The 17,025-nt window shown below is 45.7% G+C and overlaps 1 protein-coding gene and 1 long non-coding RNA gene across 2 annotated transcripts; one reads left to right on the top strand and one right to left on the bottom strand.

The window, feature by feature from the left end:
• Positions 1-8,775: 8,775 nt before the first annotated feature.
• Positions 8,776-9,872, bottom strand: LOC136356107 (uncharacterized). The gene is made up of 2 exons (XR_010740806.1): positions 9,567-9,872; positions 8,776-9,164 (listed from the first exon to the last, which is right to left on the bottom strand). It is a non-coding gene; the product is annotated as an uncharacterized lncRNA (long non-coding RNA).
• Positions 9,873-13,081: 3,209 nt separating this feature from the next.
• On the top strand, positions 13,082-15,327 carry LOC4335647 (uncharacterized). The gene has a single exon (XM_015779719.3). It carries the CDS (start codon positions 14,250-14,252, stop codon positions 14,880-14,882), a length of 633 nt encoding a protein of 210 aa, XP_015635205.1. The 5' UTR covers positions 13,082-14,249; the 3' UTR covers positions 14,883-15,327.
• The last annotated feature ends 1,698 nt before the right edge of the window (positions 15,328-17,025 follow it).

Raw genomic sequence — 17,025 nt, forward strand, 5'->3', positions numbered from 1 at the left:
TCAATATGTTCAAGGAATAGTGATGACTTGCCTGCTCAGAATAGTCCTTATTCTTGATACAATCTTGATCAACCTTCACCTCCTGGAAGTTACAGACGTTGCCTCACGACTAACCGATATACAAAGTCTATAATATGCGAGAAAAACCAATATTCAAGCAACAATCAAATATGCACAAACAAAATATAGTTGTTGGGGTCAAACTTAGGGTTGCTCATACTACTCGTGTTAGCTAATGGATTCTAATCAAGCTAAGAGCTAAGGTTTCTTAGTCTTTCTATTGTCATGGTGGTTCAGTATAGCTAATGGCTAAGGAAGGATTATGGTCACACATGCATCTATCTAAATAGAACGGTTATACACTAGAGGTTCTGTTGCCGGATGGATTTCGGATCGGTCAAATAATTAATGTGAATCATTTGTATTATTATTTTATTGATGGAGGCTTTATTTTAATTATGTACATATTTTACTTGTCACAACAATTTATGAAAGGATAATAATTATCCATGCTTTGTATGTTAAAGTTGTTTAGGTTAATCATATTATGGTTACAGATTATCCCTTAATGAACAATCCTAATTTACAGTTGAACTATAATTATATGAGGTCAAAATTTATAACTAGTATTTATCCAATATACATGTTTGTCATATATTCCCCCTAATTTAATATATGCAACAAGCAAATTGATACTATACCGTATAACTATAATGGGATGTACAGTATATGTGTGTGCACAATATCTTAATGTTGAATCATTTACTGAATAGTTCGTAATTACTACGAGCTACATAGTACATGTGATTTTAAGTGGATTTATGAGTGAGTTACCGTCTATACAACTTAAGGGTCGATTTCCAACCTAAACATATACTACTGTATAGGGAATGCCGTTAATTAATTTCGTGCGGGTGATTTTAGTCACACTAGCTCTGTTATTATCTCTCATGAACAAGTTAAAGACACGTCTACGTGTGTTCAACTTTTAGTCACAAAGTACAAGGCTAAACATTATTTATACAATTTGGACGTCAGGAGTATAATTATATATTGACATATATTAATAAATGGCACTAGTATTTCCTATGCTTTAATTAATTTGAAACAATGCTCCTAATTAGTTTACATCGGTTTTACAGTGAAAAAGCGTGTTAAAGACAATTATTTGACATCTACTTTACAGTACAATATCAATTTTATTTATTAGCACATTTTTTTAACTATTATGCATTATCTTAGTATTAATTATTTAATAAATGTATTTTATCAAATAGTGAATTATATACCATTGGAAAGCTTATGAATTTAGATAAATTTAGGTTCAAGTTTCACTCAAATCTGAGTTAAAATGAGAGAGTTATGCTAGTTTAAAGATTCAAATTTGAATTAATCCGAGAAATTGCAAAAAAGTACTGTTTATAAATGATTTATTTTTAATCCGAAGTCTGTTCTTAACACTAACAGCTGCTGACACGTGGGGTCAAACCTTTACTTTATTTTCCACCGAATTAATTTTCTAAAGGGAAATAGGATGAGCTAATGACAAGTGGGGCCCACATGTCATATCCTCCCTTCTCTATTCTCTTTTCTCTCTCTCTGCTTTCTCTATTTTCTCCTCTCTCTCTCTCACGGCCGAGCGGCGCGGCGCGGCTACCGGCGACGAAGGGAGGCGGGAGGGCTTACCGGACCGGCGGCGACGGCGGCGGGGACACGGCGGCGGGGTGCGGCGCGGCGGCGGCAAGGCGCCGGGGCACGGCAGCGGTGGCGCGGCGGGAGAATGCGGCGTCTATGGAGGTGAAGAAAGGGGAAAAGGGGAAGAAGAGGGGGGAAATGGCGTGGGGAGGGAAGGGAAAGGGGAGGGGGTATTTATAGGGCTCGGGGGAGGGGTGGCCGGCTTTAAACGACGACGGAACGGCGCGGCGACGTGGGACTAGGGGCGACGGGACGGCGCGGCGCGACGGCGACAGTGCGCGGCGTGGGCGGGGCTCGAGGCGCTGATGGCGATGGCGGTGACGCGATGGCGCGGTAGCGGCACGGGGCTCAGGGCGCGGCGGCGGCTCATGGCTTGGTGGCGCGGCAGCGGCGCAGGGCGACGGCGACGGGATGGCGGGTGACGCAACGGCGACAGCGCGCGGCGGCTCAGGGCGCGAGGCCGACGGCGACGGTCGAGCGGCGCGGCAGCGACAGGGTGCGGGGCTCGAAGGCGTGGCAGCGCGACGGCGACGACTCGCGGCGCACGGCGATGGCGACGCGACGGCGACGGCGTGCGGCACGATGGGACGCGAGGGGGCACGGTAGCGGCGGCTCGGTGACGCGACGGGCGGGCGGCGCGGCGCGGGGCGCGAGGCGCCGGGGCACGGCAGCGAAGCCAACGCGACGGCGATAGCGACAGCGCGGTGATGATGTCGATGCGACGGCGACAACGACGGCACGCGCGGAGGACGGATGCGACCGACGACGGCGACGGCGCGTGGCGGTATGGAGACGGCGCGGCGACGGCGACATGACGCGGCGGCGCGGCAGGGCAACGGCGGTGACAAGACGGCGCGCGGCGGCGCGGGGCGCAAGGCAGCGGCGCAGCAGAGGGCGGCAGCGGCGCGGTGCAGGGGTGGCGCGGGGCTCGAGATGGAGCGCGGCAGAGGAGGGGTGGTGGTTAGGGAACCAAATCAAACACCTAGAGGGCTAATGAACAATGCTAGCCAACTATTTTTGATTTTATAGGGTATTTTGCAATTAGGAAAAATATACTATTGCCACTAATTTTGTCACAATGTAAAATACACCAAGCCTAAGTTAATCCATCGAAATTTGTATTCAAATTTAATATTGAACATATTTTTATTTTTATTATATATTTTTCTAAGTATTCCTATTTTTAGGGCTTTGGTTTATTTATAAATTGAGAAAAGTTGCAAATTAAATTTGTATTTACTCCTAAGCAGTTGAGTGACTATATTAAGTGCTCAAATGTGATTTTTCCCAAAATTTAATATTGTCCAATATTTAATATATATCCTAGATTTTTATAATTTCCTATATTAGGGGATTTTGGTATTTATCTGTTTTCACACATATTGGTTTATCTTTTTGATTGGTTTTACCACTATATGGATTTCTATAATTTACCATTTGTGATTCAATTCAAATTATATAATATCTAATTAATTTTTCCCAGTAAAACTATTCTATAGATAGAGTTCCATTTATTTGAATGATTATCACTTCCTAAGTGTTTATATTTCATGGCACGCATCACATGGTTCAAATATTCAATATTTGATCCATAAATTAAATTAGTAATTAACCTTTCCTTTGTTTGGATTTGCTTTCTTTGTGATTATTTACGGTTTGGCAAGCAATAGTAATCATAATAACCAGCATGATGCAAAAGTTTTAAAAAGTTTGAAATTTTAGTGATTTTTATTGTCGGGAATTTTCAGGATGTTACAATACTACTTGTAGGATCGAATCATAAGAACTAAGCCAACCAGAGGGGGGTGAAGGGTTGCTATACCCAAAAACCAAAAACTTTTAGCGAAAATAAAAGTTACCCTCGAAATCGATGGATCGCGGTCTGACCGAAGTAGTTGCACTGGTCTAACGCCTGTAACACGCCGGTCTGACCGAGATCGAACTCCGGTCGAACCGCCGAGATCGCCTGCCGCTGCCTTCCTGCTCCGCCGGTCTGACCGCCTTAGCGCCGCCGGTCTGACCGCCGCTTGTTGCCGGTCTGACCGCCGGTGAGATGCCGGTTAGACCGCCAAATCCCGGTGAAACACAATTCGAAGAACTCTCAAAGTAGATGACAACTTTATTGCTTTTCTCTGTGTTTACAAAGTGCACCAACAGCACTCCTTACAAAAATCTCGACTAAACTCGAAATCCTAACTAAACTAGCTCTCAAAAGCTATACAAAAGCGATACCGGGAAGCCTCACGCTCCCCCGCAAATACTCTCCCAAGGCATCGAGTCACCTACACATGAAACAAACAAAGAAACCATATTCCGAGACCAAGCTATCTCCAACTTGACTCATTGTTAGCAAACAACAGTATTACATACGTATAGTATCCATCTAGAAGCCATAACCATGAAACAATCACGGATATCCAAAGAAACAACCCGAAACCGAAACCGACACAGCGTCGGCCGGTCAGGCCGTGGGCAAGCCGGTCTGACCGCTCACATAGCATCGGTCTGACCGGCAACCACCGCCCGGTCTGACCGGTCCCGACAAAACAACAAACCCTGTTCATCACCTGAAAATTGATTATCTCCAAAAATCACTTCGACGATAATCTCCAAATATCAAAACCGATAATCACAGATGCCAATTGTTCATCACAGAATAAGAATCAAAACACACGTTGATCTTACAGGCAGCGTCGGCGGGATGATGATGGTAGCGGCGGTGGCGGCAGCTGGCAGCGTGGAGTACGGCCATGGGGAGGGAGGAGGGGGAGTACACCGGCGCGTCCTGCAGGCGCGGGGCGGTGGCTACGTCAACTCGTCGCTGGTGGCAGACCGGCAGAGGTGCGTCGGCAGCTGCCTGCGGCGCGAGGGATGGAGGAGGATCGTACACCGGGAGGGGCAACCAATGCATCTACCACAACCGATCGTGTTGATCGATTTGTTGGGTGCGTCGCCGTACGTTGGATAATAATAACCTTGGTGGGTGATGTAATGTTGTTGTATGATTTCAACCGTACGTGGGTCTACGCACCATATACCAATATAAGTATATATTACCTTTTTTTCTCCAGTATTTCTTCTTTTTCCCTGTTGATGCTACCGACTGATTTCTGTTATTGTGAATGTGTTACTACCGACCTTGGTGAAATGGTGATGATTGTGCAGTGGTGTGGGTCCATGTTTATGTTGATCTTGATTTTTAAAACAAACAACACAAGACAATATAATAAAAATTTCATTGAATAGAACAGAAAAAAAAAATTACAGCCTAGCTAAAACCCTGAAAGCTATAGTTAAGAAAAAAAAAACACACCACAACCACACGCACCGATGTTGCTTATACACACAACCGAGAAAGTAATTAGCACCGGACTGACCGCCGCTAGGGAAAAAAAAGCTACAACCATACCTCTCAACGCTATCTGCCAACAGTTGAACACCTGGCCTCACTGACATCACCAAAGCGAAATATTATGGAGGGAGAGGGCAAGAGAAGAAAGATCCCTCTCCCTCGTATGGACCCACCGTCCCGCCATCATTCAGGAGCTTCACACATATTTTTGAGAGCGGATTTGATGATAAGGGGATCTCTCAGATGACGTCTCTAGGGAGAAGCATGACGAATAGCATCGCCGCCGTTCGTCCAGGTCTCAAAGAGATTCTACACAAGGTTTTCACCAACATTTCCTCCAGGGAGGCAGAGAGACACCTCAATAGCACCCTCAAGAGTGAGATTGGGAACTTAAACTTAAGAACACAGACTAGGTCGCAGTGCCTCCACGTGCTGCCGTGCCTGCTCCATCCCAGCGGAAATGCCACCGGGGCACCGGATTCGACCATGGACTAGTAATGAATATTGACACAGCATATGATTTGTCAAATGCTTATTGATTGGCTCGATTGCCTTGATAAGTATGTGACAATCAATACAAGAACCTCCTAGAAGTGATCACAGATACCACATAGTTGAGAGGTCACTTTTCAAAATGAATTCTTCTCACAATGCAAAGTAGCCTGAGGTTGCCTTCATTTTCTATATTAGCCACATACACTTTCTATTACAGTCCTCATCTTATATTCAATTTACGTGGAAGTCTAAACTTACATTGGACACCCTAAAATCCAGAAAATAATTATAAATTAATTCCTCCACCCCCACCACCACACACTATGCACACACAGAGGAAAGCTCTAATGCTGGCGGCTGTCAGCCTCTCCTATTCTCCAACAACCGCGTGCAAGCCTCTCCTCCTCTAATGCTCCACTCTTCCGTCACCGTACCGTCGTAACCGATGGATGCCCGTCGCTAGATCCGGCTTCATTCCTGTCCTCTCCACTCCCCATCCTCAAGCGCCCCCTACCGTATATCATAGCTTAGCAAGGTGAGGCCCACGGATCGGGTGCACACCAACAAGGACGAGCTCATGGTGGTGTGAAGCAATGACAAGGGTGGCTATAGATTGAGCAACATGGCCTGAGGTGGTGGAAGCACTGGCCACTACCCTCCCTAGCTCCCTTCCCCCCTCCGCGCACCCCTATCGGCTTCTCCCCTCTTTGGCAATGACCTCCAAGCAGTGGGGACGGGTGTGTCTTGGCAGGGTAGCGTCTATCCCCTCTCTGGGCATGCTTGACGTATTAGCTACTTGACCTGGCGAGCCTTCCGGTCGCCAAATCTAGAGTGGAGTAGGCCAGCTTGCATTGCAGTTGTGCTGGACAACATCGACACCACCTGAGTTGGCCAGCGAGAGGCAGTTAAATGAGCTGCTTGTGTTTTATTCTTGTTTTCTTCTCCTCTCCTCTGTTCATGTGTTATTTTTTTTCTTCCATTCCATTTTTCTTTTTTCATTTTTGTTGTGAACATTTGTTCATGAGATCGAATAGGGGTGTGATTTTCCTCTGCCCTTTCCTTTCTGCAATTAATTCAATTCATGTTGTTTTTCTTGCTCTCCCTCCTAAGGCTATCATGCCCTCTGCAGGGCATGCTAACATTCATGTAAGGCATGACCTTCTCTCTCTCTCCCACATAGGCTCGCTTCCGACGTGGCGCTGTGAGGGGACGTAACATCGTGGAGCATTGCAAATTTCCTAAGGCCATTCACAATATAAGCTACACCAATCGAGTGGTATCGTGAAAAAGATGATTCCACATAGGATAAACCAACTCATAAGACCCAAATCTCACTGTGCAGAGTATCTCTAAAATTTTGTATTCCAATCCTTTAGGTAAATCCAGAATTTTAAACAAAGACACTAGGAACCATAAAGTAATATACTCCATCCATCCAGGAATAGGGGATTATTCCCAATCTAGCACAAATTAGAGAAGATAAATGAGTGCATATAAGAGATCTAGCAATACACAATGGCACATTCCAATCCTTTGGGGGAAAAAACTATTAAACTTTGACAGGCTGAACGGTGTGAAGTAGCACTAGTACATTATCTGTATTTTTTTTATTTTGATGGGAAACGGTGGATATTTAATTTCTAATGGCTGGCATAGATTGTTCCTACCCTTGCTAGCCCCAGGTAAACAGAACTCTCTTAGAGGGTCTGTAATGTAAGGGGTATTAGATGTGGGCCCAATATCAAACATAACAATGGGTGAGAGTGGCTGCAGTGTATAAATCAACAATAAGTATTATCGTGGGCCCTACCTATATCGAAAAAAAATAAAGAGATGCTCCCAGCTCTCTCTCTCCAACATACAGAACAAATGCACTAAATCTAACACGTGGGCCTGACACTTCATCTCTCCACTAGAACCAGACTCTATGACTAGTATCCACTCTTGGGTTAAAACCTCTAAAAAACTGTTGAAATATATTGATGTGACACCATCCTCTTCTCTCTCATTTAGTTGCTCCTGTAAGTCCCACACTTTGGATGCTCTTATATTTCTAGACATACAGAGAGAGCAAATATCCTGTACTCCTGGATAGAGGGAGTATAAAATAGCTAACTTTGACCAAGTGAGTCCCTTATCTCGGGAAAATACGTAATGTAAACCACATATTTACTGAAAACCTGCAGAAAACTACCGTCAGATCGAACAATGGACGTATGAGCTAGATTCGTCCACGTCACAATGAGTTACTCATGAGTATATCTACGAGTAAAATTTTTACTGGTGATGGCATCGACAAAGTTCATACATCTATTGCAGTAGTTTCCAGATTTCTACTATATATTTTCTCCCTCATCTCTTCTCATCTATAGTTCTCATCCACTCATGAACGATATACCCTCATCTTCTCGTCATCTATTATATACTAAAAGTCTAATAAACTTCCTATAAACGCTCTCAAGCCGTCACGTAGGATTTCTATAAACACTTCTAAGCCGCCACGTGGAACTCTAATAAATTAGAAAATTCCTAAATATTCTGAAATAAATCTCAACCGTTGATTTTCTATTAACTGGTGGACCCACTAATTAAATTGATTAGATCTATTATGTTTAGAAATAATCCGTATTATATACTAAAAGTCTAATAAACTTCCTATAAACGCTCTCAAGCCGTCACGTAGGATTTCTATAAACACTTCTAAGCCGCCACGTGGTACTCTAATAAATTAGAAAATTCCTAAATATTCTGAAATAAATCTCAACCGTTGATTTTCTATTAACTGGTGGACCCACTAATTAAATTGATTAGATCTATTATGTTTAGAAATAAACCGGCTAATCCTCTCTCCCTCCCCCTCGGACTCTCCTCTCCCATCTCCTCTTATTCTTTTAGCTAATCGATCTCTCCTATTTTCTAGCTAATAATTAATATAAAAAAATTAATTAGTATTTATTATTTATACCTATATTATAAGAAGTATATGGTACATGGATCCATATTCTAACAGTCTACATGCTATAAACAGATTTGCAAATATTAGAGAACAATTTAATATGCGGATTATCCTATTATACACTTCAAAAGTATATTTTTTCAGAAGCAAAATATAAGCATATTTAAAATAGTGGCATATCAAACAAGTTAAACATAATCAACATTACCACATATATACTTAAAAAACCGTAGCATTGACGAGCACATTGCACATATGTAACACTATAATCAACAAATCCCCAATTTCAACGTTCAAATTCACAAATTTGGACAAAAAAATGGGTTATAATGTTACCCTCTGATCAGCAAATTTCACCAATTAAAACGAGAAAAAGACAAGGGGAATAGATGAGTATATATAACTTGCTCTTGGATATCCCACAAAAATCCTGCAAAAACGGCTCCAAGCGTGGCCTGCGCATGATAAATGCCACCCACCCTCCAGGGGGAGCGCGCCGGATGCTCTGGCGCCGTGGGGGGGGGGCATACTGGCGCCGTCCTCCTATCGTGTCAGCGCAGGCTGGCCACACAGTGCCACAATGGCATGGGGACGGCACCAGACGTGATGGAACCGCCCTATTGGATGACAACGCCAGTCAGTCTGGCGCACCAAAAAGGATCATTCCTGGAATAAGTTTTTCATGAGTCTATTTGTAAAATAAGTTTTCGAAAAGAAACAAATTGTGAAAAAATCCGACATCTCAAACACCATACCAAAATCCAAATATACTTATATTTTACTTAGTATTGATCTATAAACATGTGTATGTAACAAATAGCTTAAAAATAAACAATGTCGATAAAGAATAATTTTGAAAATTTTGTACGATTATTATAGGTACAATTTTCGATAGATGACGCTGTTGAATTTGGTACACATTTGATAATTTATTTATCTTAAAATAAATAATAATTATTTATTTTGTTGTGACTTGGTTTATAACTTATGCATGAATTACATTTTCACATGTTTGCATAAAAATATTAAATAAGACATGGTCAAACGCATGTGAAAAAAGATACTTACCCGCGCGACCTTCCTAGTTCCCATTAATTGATGAATCGCGGCGACGCCTCACCTTGCACGTAGACGCAGATCGATCGAGCTTGGGCCGGCGTCGATCCTCTCCTCCTACATTGAGCTGGGGAGAGAGAGAGGGGGCCGGGGGTGAGCGATAGAGTGAGTGGCTGAGGTGTGTTGTCCGATATTTCTCTTCCCATCCGGCAACCGACAGGGGAGCATTTCTGTCGAAAATTCCGTCGGCCTCAGTCGTAGGGGTGGGCCCTGCCGTCAGGTTCACATGCATACGATCAGATCAAATAATGCCGGAATGCGATGAGAGAGAGCCAACCACCGGTGCTCAGAGAAGGACGGACTCGGAGAGAACCTAGCTCCAAGAGATGGAGAGAAAGGCCACAATAGCCTGCTGCCTTCTTCTCCTTGCAGTCGACGTCGCTGCCACAGGAGCAGTTCCGGCGGCTGCGTGGATGGAGGACGACACCGTCGGGATCGACCTCCAGCTTCAGGCGGCGCCGCTGGCGATGGTGCTTGCGGCGGCGGCAGGCGGCGGAGTGGACGATGACCATGAGCTACACCGGCGCGTCCTGCAGGCGCGAGGTGGTTACGTCGACCCGTCGCTGGTGGCCGACCGGCAGAGGTGCATCGGCAGCTGCTCGCGCCCAGGCAGACCCTACACCGGGAGGGGCAACCTTTGCATCTTCCAGAACCGATCGTGTTGAGTACGTACGTCGTCTTGATGAAATGTTGTTGAATGAAACTGAATTTTGGGTCTGTACCAGTCGTATTACCTTTTTCTTTTTTTACAAAAAAAAATGTCTTTCTTCTTCCTCCCTGTTGATGTTACGTATCAATTGATTGATTACCGCGATGATGAGCATGTTATCAGTCTTAGTGAGATGGCGATGATAATTAAACCAAATATATATCTGTGGCCTATGGGGGGCGCCTGAAATTTTTTGTGGTTCTTTGTTTTTTCTTTCTGATGGAAAATTTCCATGTTGTTGAAACTTTGTTGCTCCTGCAAGTTCTGAAAATCTGCTGCTAGCTAGCTGTGAAAATATGCGTGCAAATTTTGTATCTCAGTTTCTTGTGTATGAATGAAAATCTGTAACCGTATATGAGAATGCTTTTCTTGTTTGCTGCAAATTCTATACTGCCTGTATTTGAATATTTTTTATAAACACCTGTGAAATTCTTTTGTTGGATGAATGTGTGATGCAAGTGTGTGGACGACTGGGAATTTACGTACCACTGCCGGTTCTCGGTGATGTTCAAGTATCACTGGAATTACCAGTAGTGATGACTCTGAGCATCACTCTCACAAGTCTAGTACCGGATAAAATACCGACAGCTAGTGATGCTGTTTTTGAACCGATAGTGATAGACGGTTCTGTGGTATATAGTGAACGCAGATGATCAAACTGCAGGGCCTACAGCATTCAGACGAAGAAGTACAATTAAATAACTATGGAGAGTGATGTGATGACGGATGAGAGTGACGATGATGACTTTGGCATCTGAAGGCAGTGACAAGCACTCGATTGAACTGAACATGCATCGAAGGCAACACCGCAACAGGTTGAAGCTACAACTGGAGTTAAACTCCAATTACCTCAAAGGACAGGGAGAGGAATGCATCCCAGATGGAAGGATAGCACTAGTTCCTGTGGATAAGTGCATTCGATCAAAAGTTTCAGGAGAAGGGTGAAGAATTGGAAGGGGTCTGGGCAGAAGGATGTGGCAACGGGATTCTGAACCGATGTTTCAGTGAAATTACCACGCAACTGTATTGTGTAAAAAGAAAAGAACAAAAGGGAGCAGTCAATATTTGGAACGTACAAAATTGGTTAAGATAATGAAACACAAACATAAGCACATACAACCCACCAGAACACTATATATCCAAAAAATAAGACCTTCAAATAATTTGGACTTTAAGTACACCTTTGTAGCACACACTACCTCGTTTGGCAAGGCCGAAATCGATCACGGCCCATCTATGGAAACTTAGTTCAATTTCCCGAAGGAAAAAGTACACCGAAGGTCTCTCAACTTGTCATTGAGTTACAAAATCATTACCCAACTGCAAAACCAGATACATGACATCCCTCAACTTACAAAACCGTTCAGTTTATATTAGGTCCCTCAGAGGTTTTAACTCTAATTTTATCCGACGTGGCGGCTGAGTCAACGTGAGACCCACATGTCAGGATGCCACGTCATCACCCTCTCTCTTTCCTCTCCTCTCCCTTCCTCCTCTTCTCTCTCTCTCTCTCTCTCTCTCTCTCTCTCTCTCACTTTTCTCCTCTCTGGGCAGGCCGGTCAGCGGGTGGGGAGGAGGTCGCCGGGGCTAGGCGGGAGAGGAGATCCGGCGGCCGGTGACGCAGCGACGACGGGAGCATGGGGGGAGCACGGCGGTGGGCTCCGGTCTCTTATGGCCTCAGCCGGTCTTCGCCACCAAGCTATGACATCGCTCTTCTCCCCTGCCAGCCACCGACCACGCTATGTGCCTTCTGTCTCCCACAGCTTGGGCCGTGCTTCTCCCTTGTCGATGGCCGGACTCGCCTCGCGCCTCCGGTTCTCCCGGCTGCCGCCCGTCTTCACCCCAGACTCCGACCTCCGCGCAGTGGCCTCCCCTACCGGCCGCGCCGCGTGCCTCCGGTCTCCCCCGGCCTCATCCCTTCTTCTCCACCGAGCTGCCACTGTGCTTCTCCCCTGCCGTCCCCCGGTCTCAGCCCGTCTTCGCCACCGAGCGCCGTTGCCGCACTTCTCTCCTATCGGCGGCCAGACGCGCTGCGCACCTCTGATTCTCCTTCGGCCGGCGCTTGTCTTCGCCCTGGACTCTGACCCTGGCGCAGCGGCTTGCTCCGTCGCTGCCGGCCGCTGGACCTCCTCTCCCGCCTCGCCCCGGCAACCTCCTCCCCACCCACCAGCCGGCTTGCCCAGAGAGGAGAAAAAGTGAGAGAGAGAGAGACAGGAGGAAGGGAAAGAGAGAGGGTGATGAAGTGGCATCCTGATATGTGGGGCCATGTAGGTCCCACACTGACTCAGCCGTCATGTCGGATAAAGCCGGGGTCGAAACCACCTAAGGACCTATATGAATGGGCCGTGATTTGGGCTCGCAACCAACGTTTACCTGCCGGCTGCCGACCTAATTAACGGTAAGCAGAAGTTTAACCCTCCTGCTTTGGGTTGTCGAACGCGACTAACTGGTGGCCCCCATCAGTTGTCAAATATATGCAGCTTAATTACTGACAGAAAGAGAGGGCGTATGCAGAGAAAAGGATACAGTTGAGTTCGACGAAACACTAATTAACAACCAGTCGTCCAAACTCGAAAGAGGGATACGCTGATTGTTGACTGATGTCATGCCTAAATCATCAGCACGATTGATCCATTTGATCAGTTTGTTCCCTTAACTAACAAGCTGCTGGTCAGTGGAACAAATCATCATGCGTGCGTGCACCAGTTATTGCAGCATAAAGCCATCCATTTTTCTTTTGCAAATTCAGTTTTTGCGATCATAATGCCAAGTTCATGGTGAGGGCCACTCTAGTAGCATTAGCAGCATAGGCACCCTTGCGAGCACGCCCCCCCTATAAAATCCACCATTGGATCGATCGTCCGTGCGATCGATATGGAGGGTGAGACGCGGAGAGCAAGGCGTCGGTGTCGGCCGGTGCAGCTGGCCGCCGCCGCATGTGCGCCGTTCGTCGTGCTTCTCCTAGCCGCCGCTGCCGCGGCGGCCGGCGGAGAGGCCGTGGCGGCGTGGAGGACGACGGTGGAGGACACGGTGGTGGAGGTGGCGGCGCTGCCGGCGGAGCTCGGGGGCATGCTCCATCGGCGCGTCTGGTCGTCCAAAGAGAGCATTGGTAAGCACGCACTTAGTCGGGACGGTGGCCTGTGCATCCAGGACTGCGCTGGCAAAGGTCCAGGCGACCCATACACACCCCCTGTGACGGAGCACTGTAACCGTAGGTATTACAACCAGGGGTGCTAGCTGATCTGCCTTTCTGATCGACGCCTTACCGCAGTACACTACTACTACATTGGTTCCCCGCATGCATATGACCGGATTAATAAAAGAGTAAAGTGCATAGCCGGTATCTAAACTTGTATAACTGTGTTATTTGAGTCCCCAAACTCTTAAAATGCATATCTAAATCTCAAAACTTATTAAATTGTGTCAATCCGATCCCAAACTGCCATGACACCTCCAGGATCCTACATGGCACGCCACACGAACGATGATGTGGCAGCATCACAAATTCTACACCAACTGACAAGTGGGCCTCAATAAAAAAGCTTTTTTTAATATCTTTTTCTGTTCATTCCCATCCTGTCCTTTCTTCGTTTCTCCTCTTTTCTTCCTACTACATTGACCGTAGCCATGGCCTCTGGTCGAGCTGTCTCTTTGATGACATGAACAGCAGTGCGTCCATGGGCAAGAAGGCATCGACGCGGCAGCCGCGTCGACGGAGGCGCTGCAGCGTGTGGGCAGCGACGCCAGCGCGGTGATGGACGTGGTTGTGTCCTGGGCATCATCGAGGAGACTCCGGCCGGGAGCGGCGCGACTGCGTGTGGCCCGGCACGTTTACCATGGCTCGGGGCTGTGGCGGCAGCGACAAACATCTGCGATGACTAGTGCGTTAACAGTGTCGACAACTTTGTGGCACTATCGCCACTGCCATGTTCAAGCTGGGGTCATCGGCTATCTACGTCTGCGTCGTTGCGCCCCAACAGGCTCACGTCCCTGCTGTCCCACTACGTTGCCAAGCTGCTCGACATGCTACTGGTGTTGTGCATGGTAGACGCCCTGCTCAAGAACGGCGGCAGTGGCGTTGTCGTCGCCGCGAGGGTGGCGAGGTTGGTTTGCCGTTGCGCTCGCCGTCGGCGAAGCCGTTCTGGCCGAAGCTTAGGGTTATTGCCGCTGGCTTCGACTTCGGAATTCGTCGCCATCGTCGATCGTTGTCCAAAATTGAGGTCTCCCTCATCTTCTCCATGCCAAACTCCCTCCTTCCCCTCTCCTCTCCGAGCCATCCTGCTGTCGGAGCTCACCGGCACGGTACCCGCATGCTGCCTACCTGTTCGGCCGCCATTGTGTCAGCACGGTGCGCCGCCGCTGAACGTCCCCGCCCAAGCCGAGAACACCTCCAGCTCCAAGTCGACGCCCTGATGCTCCTAGGCAGCCGTGCCCAGTCGGAAGCTCGTCGGAGCGCCGCTACTTCGCATGCCCCCGCCGCTTGTACGACAGAGAAAGAGAAGAAGAGAAAGGAAAAAAATGAAAGGAGAAAGAGAAAAGGGTGGAAAAGAGAGTTTTAAATGGGTCCTATTTGTCGGCGCCAATGTAGAGGTATTGATGAGGCCACATCAGCGTCCGTGTGGCATGCCACGTCAGCGCCACGTAGGATGGCGGAATGGTGGTGGCTATGTTGGACCGGAATGACATACTTTAGCAAGTTCTGGGACTTGAATCTGTATTTTTTGATTTCGGAGACCCAGATGGCACAACGATACAAGTTTAGGGACCGGGTGTGTAGTTTACTCTTAATAAAACCACACGCATGCACAGCAGCACAAGGCGGGCCGTGCAGCTTAATTATATTAACCGTCTCGTGTGCATGTGCTGAAGAAATTACAGTTGGTGAATAACCAAACTCCGAAGGGGTGGAAAATTAAGCCCTTTAGGCAATTGTTCCATGTTTTCCATCTTTTTCTTCCATGCGTTGTTGCAAATAAAATAGATGGGATTTGCTACGGATTTTTTTCTCCTGTGTTTCGCTTTTTCGTCCGTAGGAACTTATATCGAGATTCTTGTTCTTGCAGTTACACTCAGTTAAATAGTAGTACTTAAATTCATTTATCGCTTAAACTTAGTTATATACTTCTTCCGTTTCACAATGTAAATCATTCTAGCATTTCCTATATTCGTATTGATGTTAATGAACCTACATAGATATATATATTTAGATTCATTAATATTAATATGAATGTGGAAAAAACTAAAATGATTTACATTGTGAAACGGAAGTAGTAGCACTTATACTCAATTACCGTGCACAAAAATTAGATTTTATAATATTATTTTAATAAATTTCACAAAACCACATATATATTGATCAAATTATCATAAAAACTATAGATTTAAGATGATGTATCATAATACTACGGATTTAACACCAAATTTATCAAAAACTATAGATTTAAAGTGGAATATTACAAAACTACATTTTTTTAAAACAAAGTTATCACAAAAAAATTTCTCTAGATTTACAATTCTTAGTACACTTGTCTCTTTTTTTCTGTTTATTTCATTTAAAATAGGCTTCATCCATTGATTGAAAATTCTGCAAGATTTGAAGCTATAAATATGTCGGAAGATTAATAGCTAGTAGAAAAAAATGGTTTCATGCATGCTTCGGTCGTACTGTCTCCGATGATTTTTATAGGAACCATATATATACACACGCCAAAAATGATTTTTATATATAGGAAGCATACACACACACACACACACCAAATATTCAATGGATATATATGTGTAGAAAAATTATTCAACGGATATGCGTGGAAAACTGTTTACAGTTTTTTTTTTCACAAAAGCTTTCAATGTACTACCACAGAAATACGCATCTGTGCCGATTTTATCAAACCAGATAGTGATGCTGACGGTTGTACCACCCATCAGAACCATCAAGAGCCTCACATAAGCAAGACCCGACACTGATAAACTACATCAGTGCCGGGGTTTAATAATAAACCAGCACTGATATCATTCCACGTGATCACATCAATGCCGGTTGTAATGATAAGCTGGCACTGATGACCACCTATCAGTGCTGGGTTAAAAAAAAAATCGGAACCAAATCAAGAGAATAACCGAGCCCACTCACGATCCAATCCAACCGAGAACGTTAACATATCGAGCCAGCATAGTAAACTTTGCCCGCTCTCCCCCCTCACACGATCTATCCATCCCTCCCTCGTTCTTTCCGTCGTCCAGCGCCGCCCTGCCTCCGACCCGCCTCCGCCGGGCCTCCTCCTCGCCACCGTCGCTCCTCCTAGCCACCACCGACTTATTGGAAGTATGGGAGTAGTCGCGACTTGTTCTGTTCTTTGAGCCACGTCAGCAACAAACAGTATTGGCAGTAGTGATCTCGATGGTGGCAGTAGCAACATCTGCGGTACAGTGTTGACGCAACATAACATACCTTGTGACACACGAATGTCTGGGATACCGATGCACCATTTAGAAATCGTCACAAGATAAATCATCGGCTAGAACTCTGATGAAACATTGCGTAAAAACTTGTCGACTTAATAGAAATAAACTTATTAATAGTGTCATGGTTATGGATACCACATACCTAATAGTAGTTGACTAAATCTCGGCAGGACCCACCACATACCATGTCCTATACGGAAACAACCTACGGGTATAGGAGGGAGTTCCGGATAAGGAAAG

The sequence above is a fragment of the Oryza sativa genome, chromosome 4 (assembly GCF_034140825.1).
Source record: "Oryza sativa Japonica Group chromosome 4, ASM3414082v1".
Taxonomy (NCBI): Eukaryota; Viridiplantae; Streptophyta; class Magnoliopsida; order Poales; family Poaceae; genus Oryza; species Oryza sativa.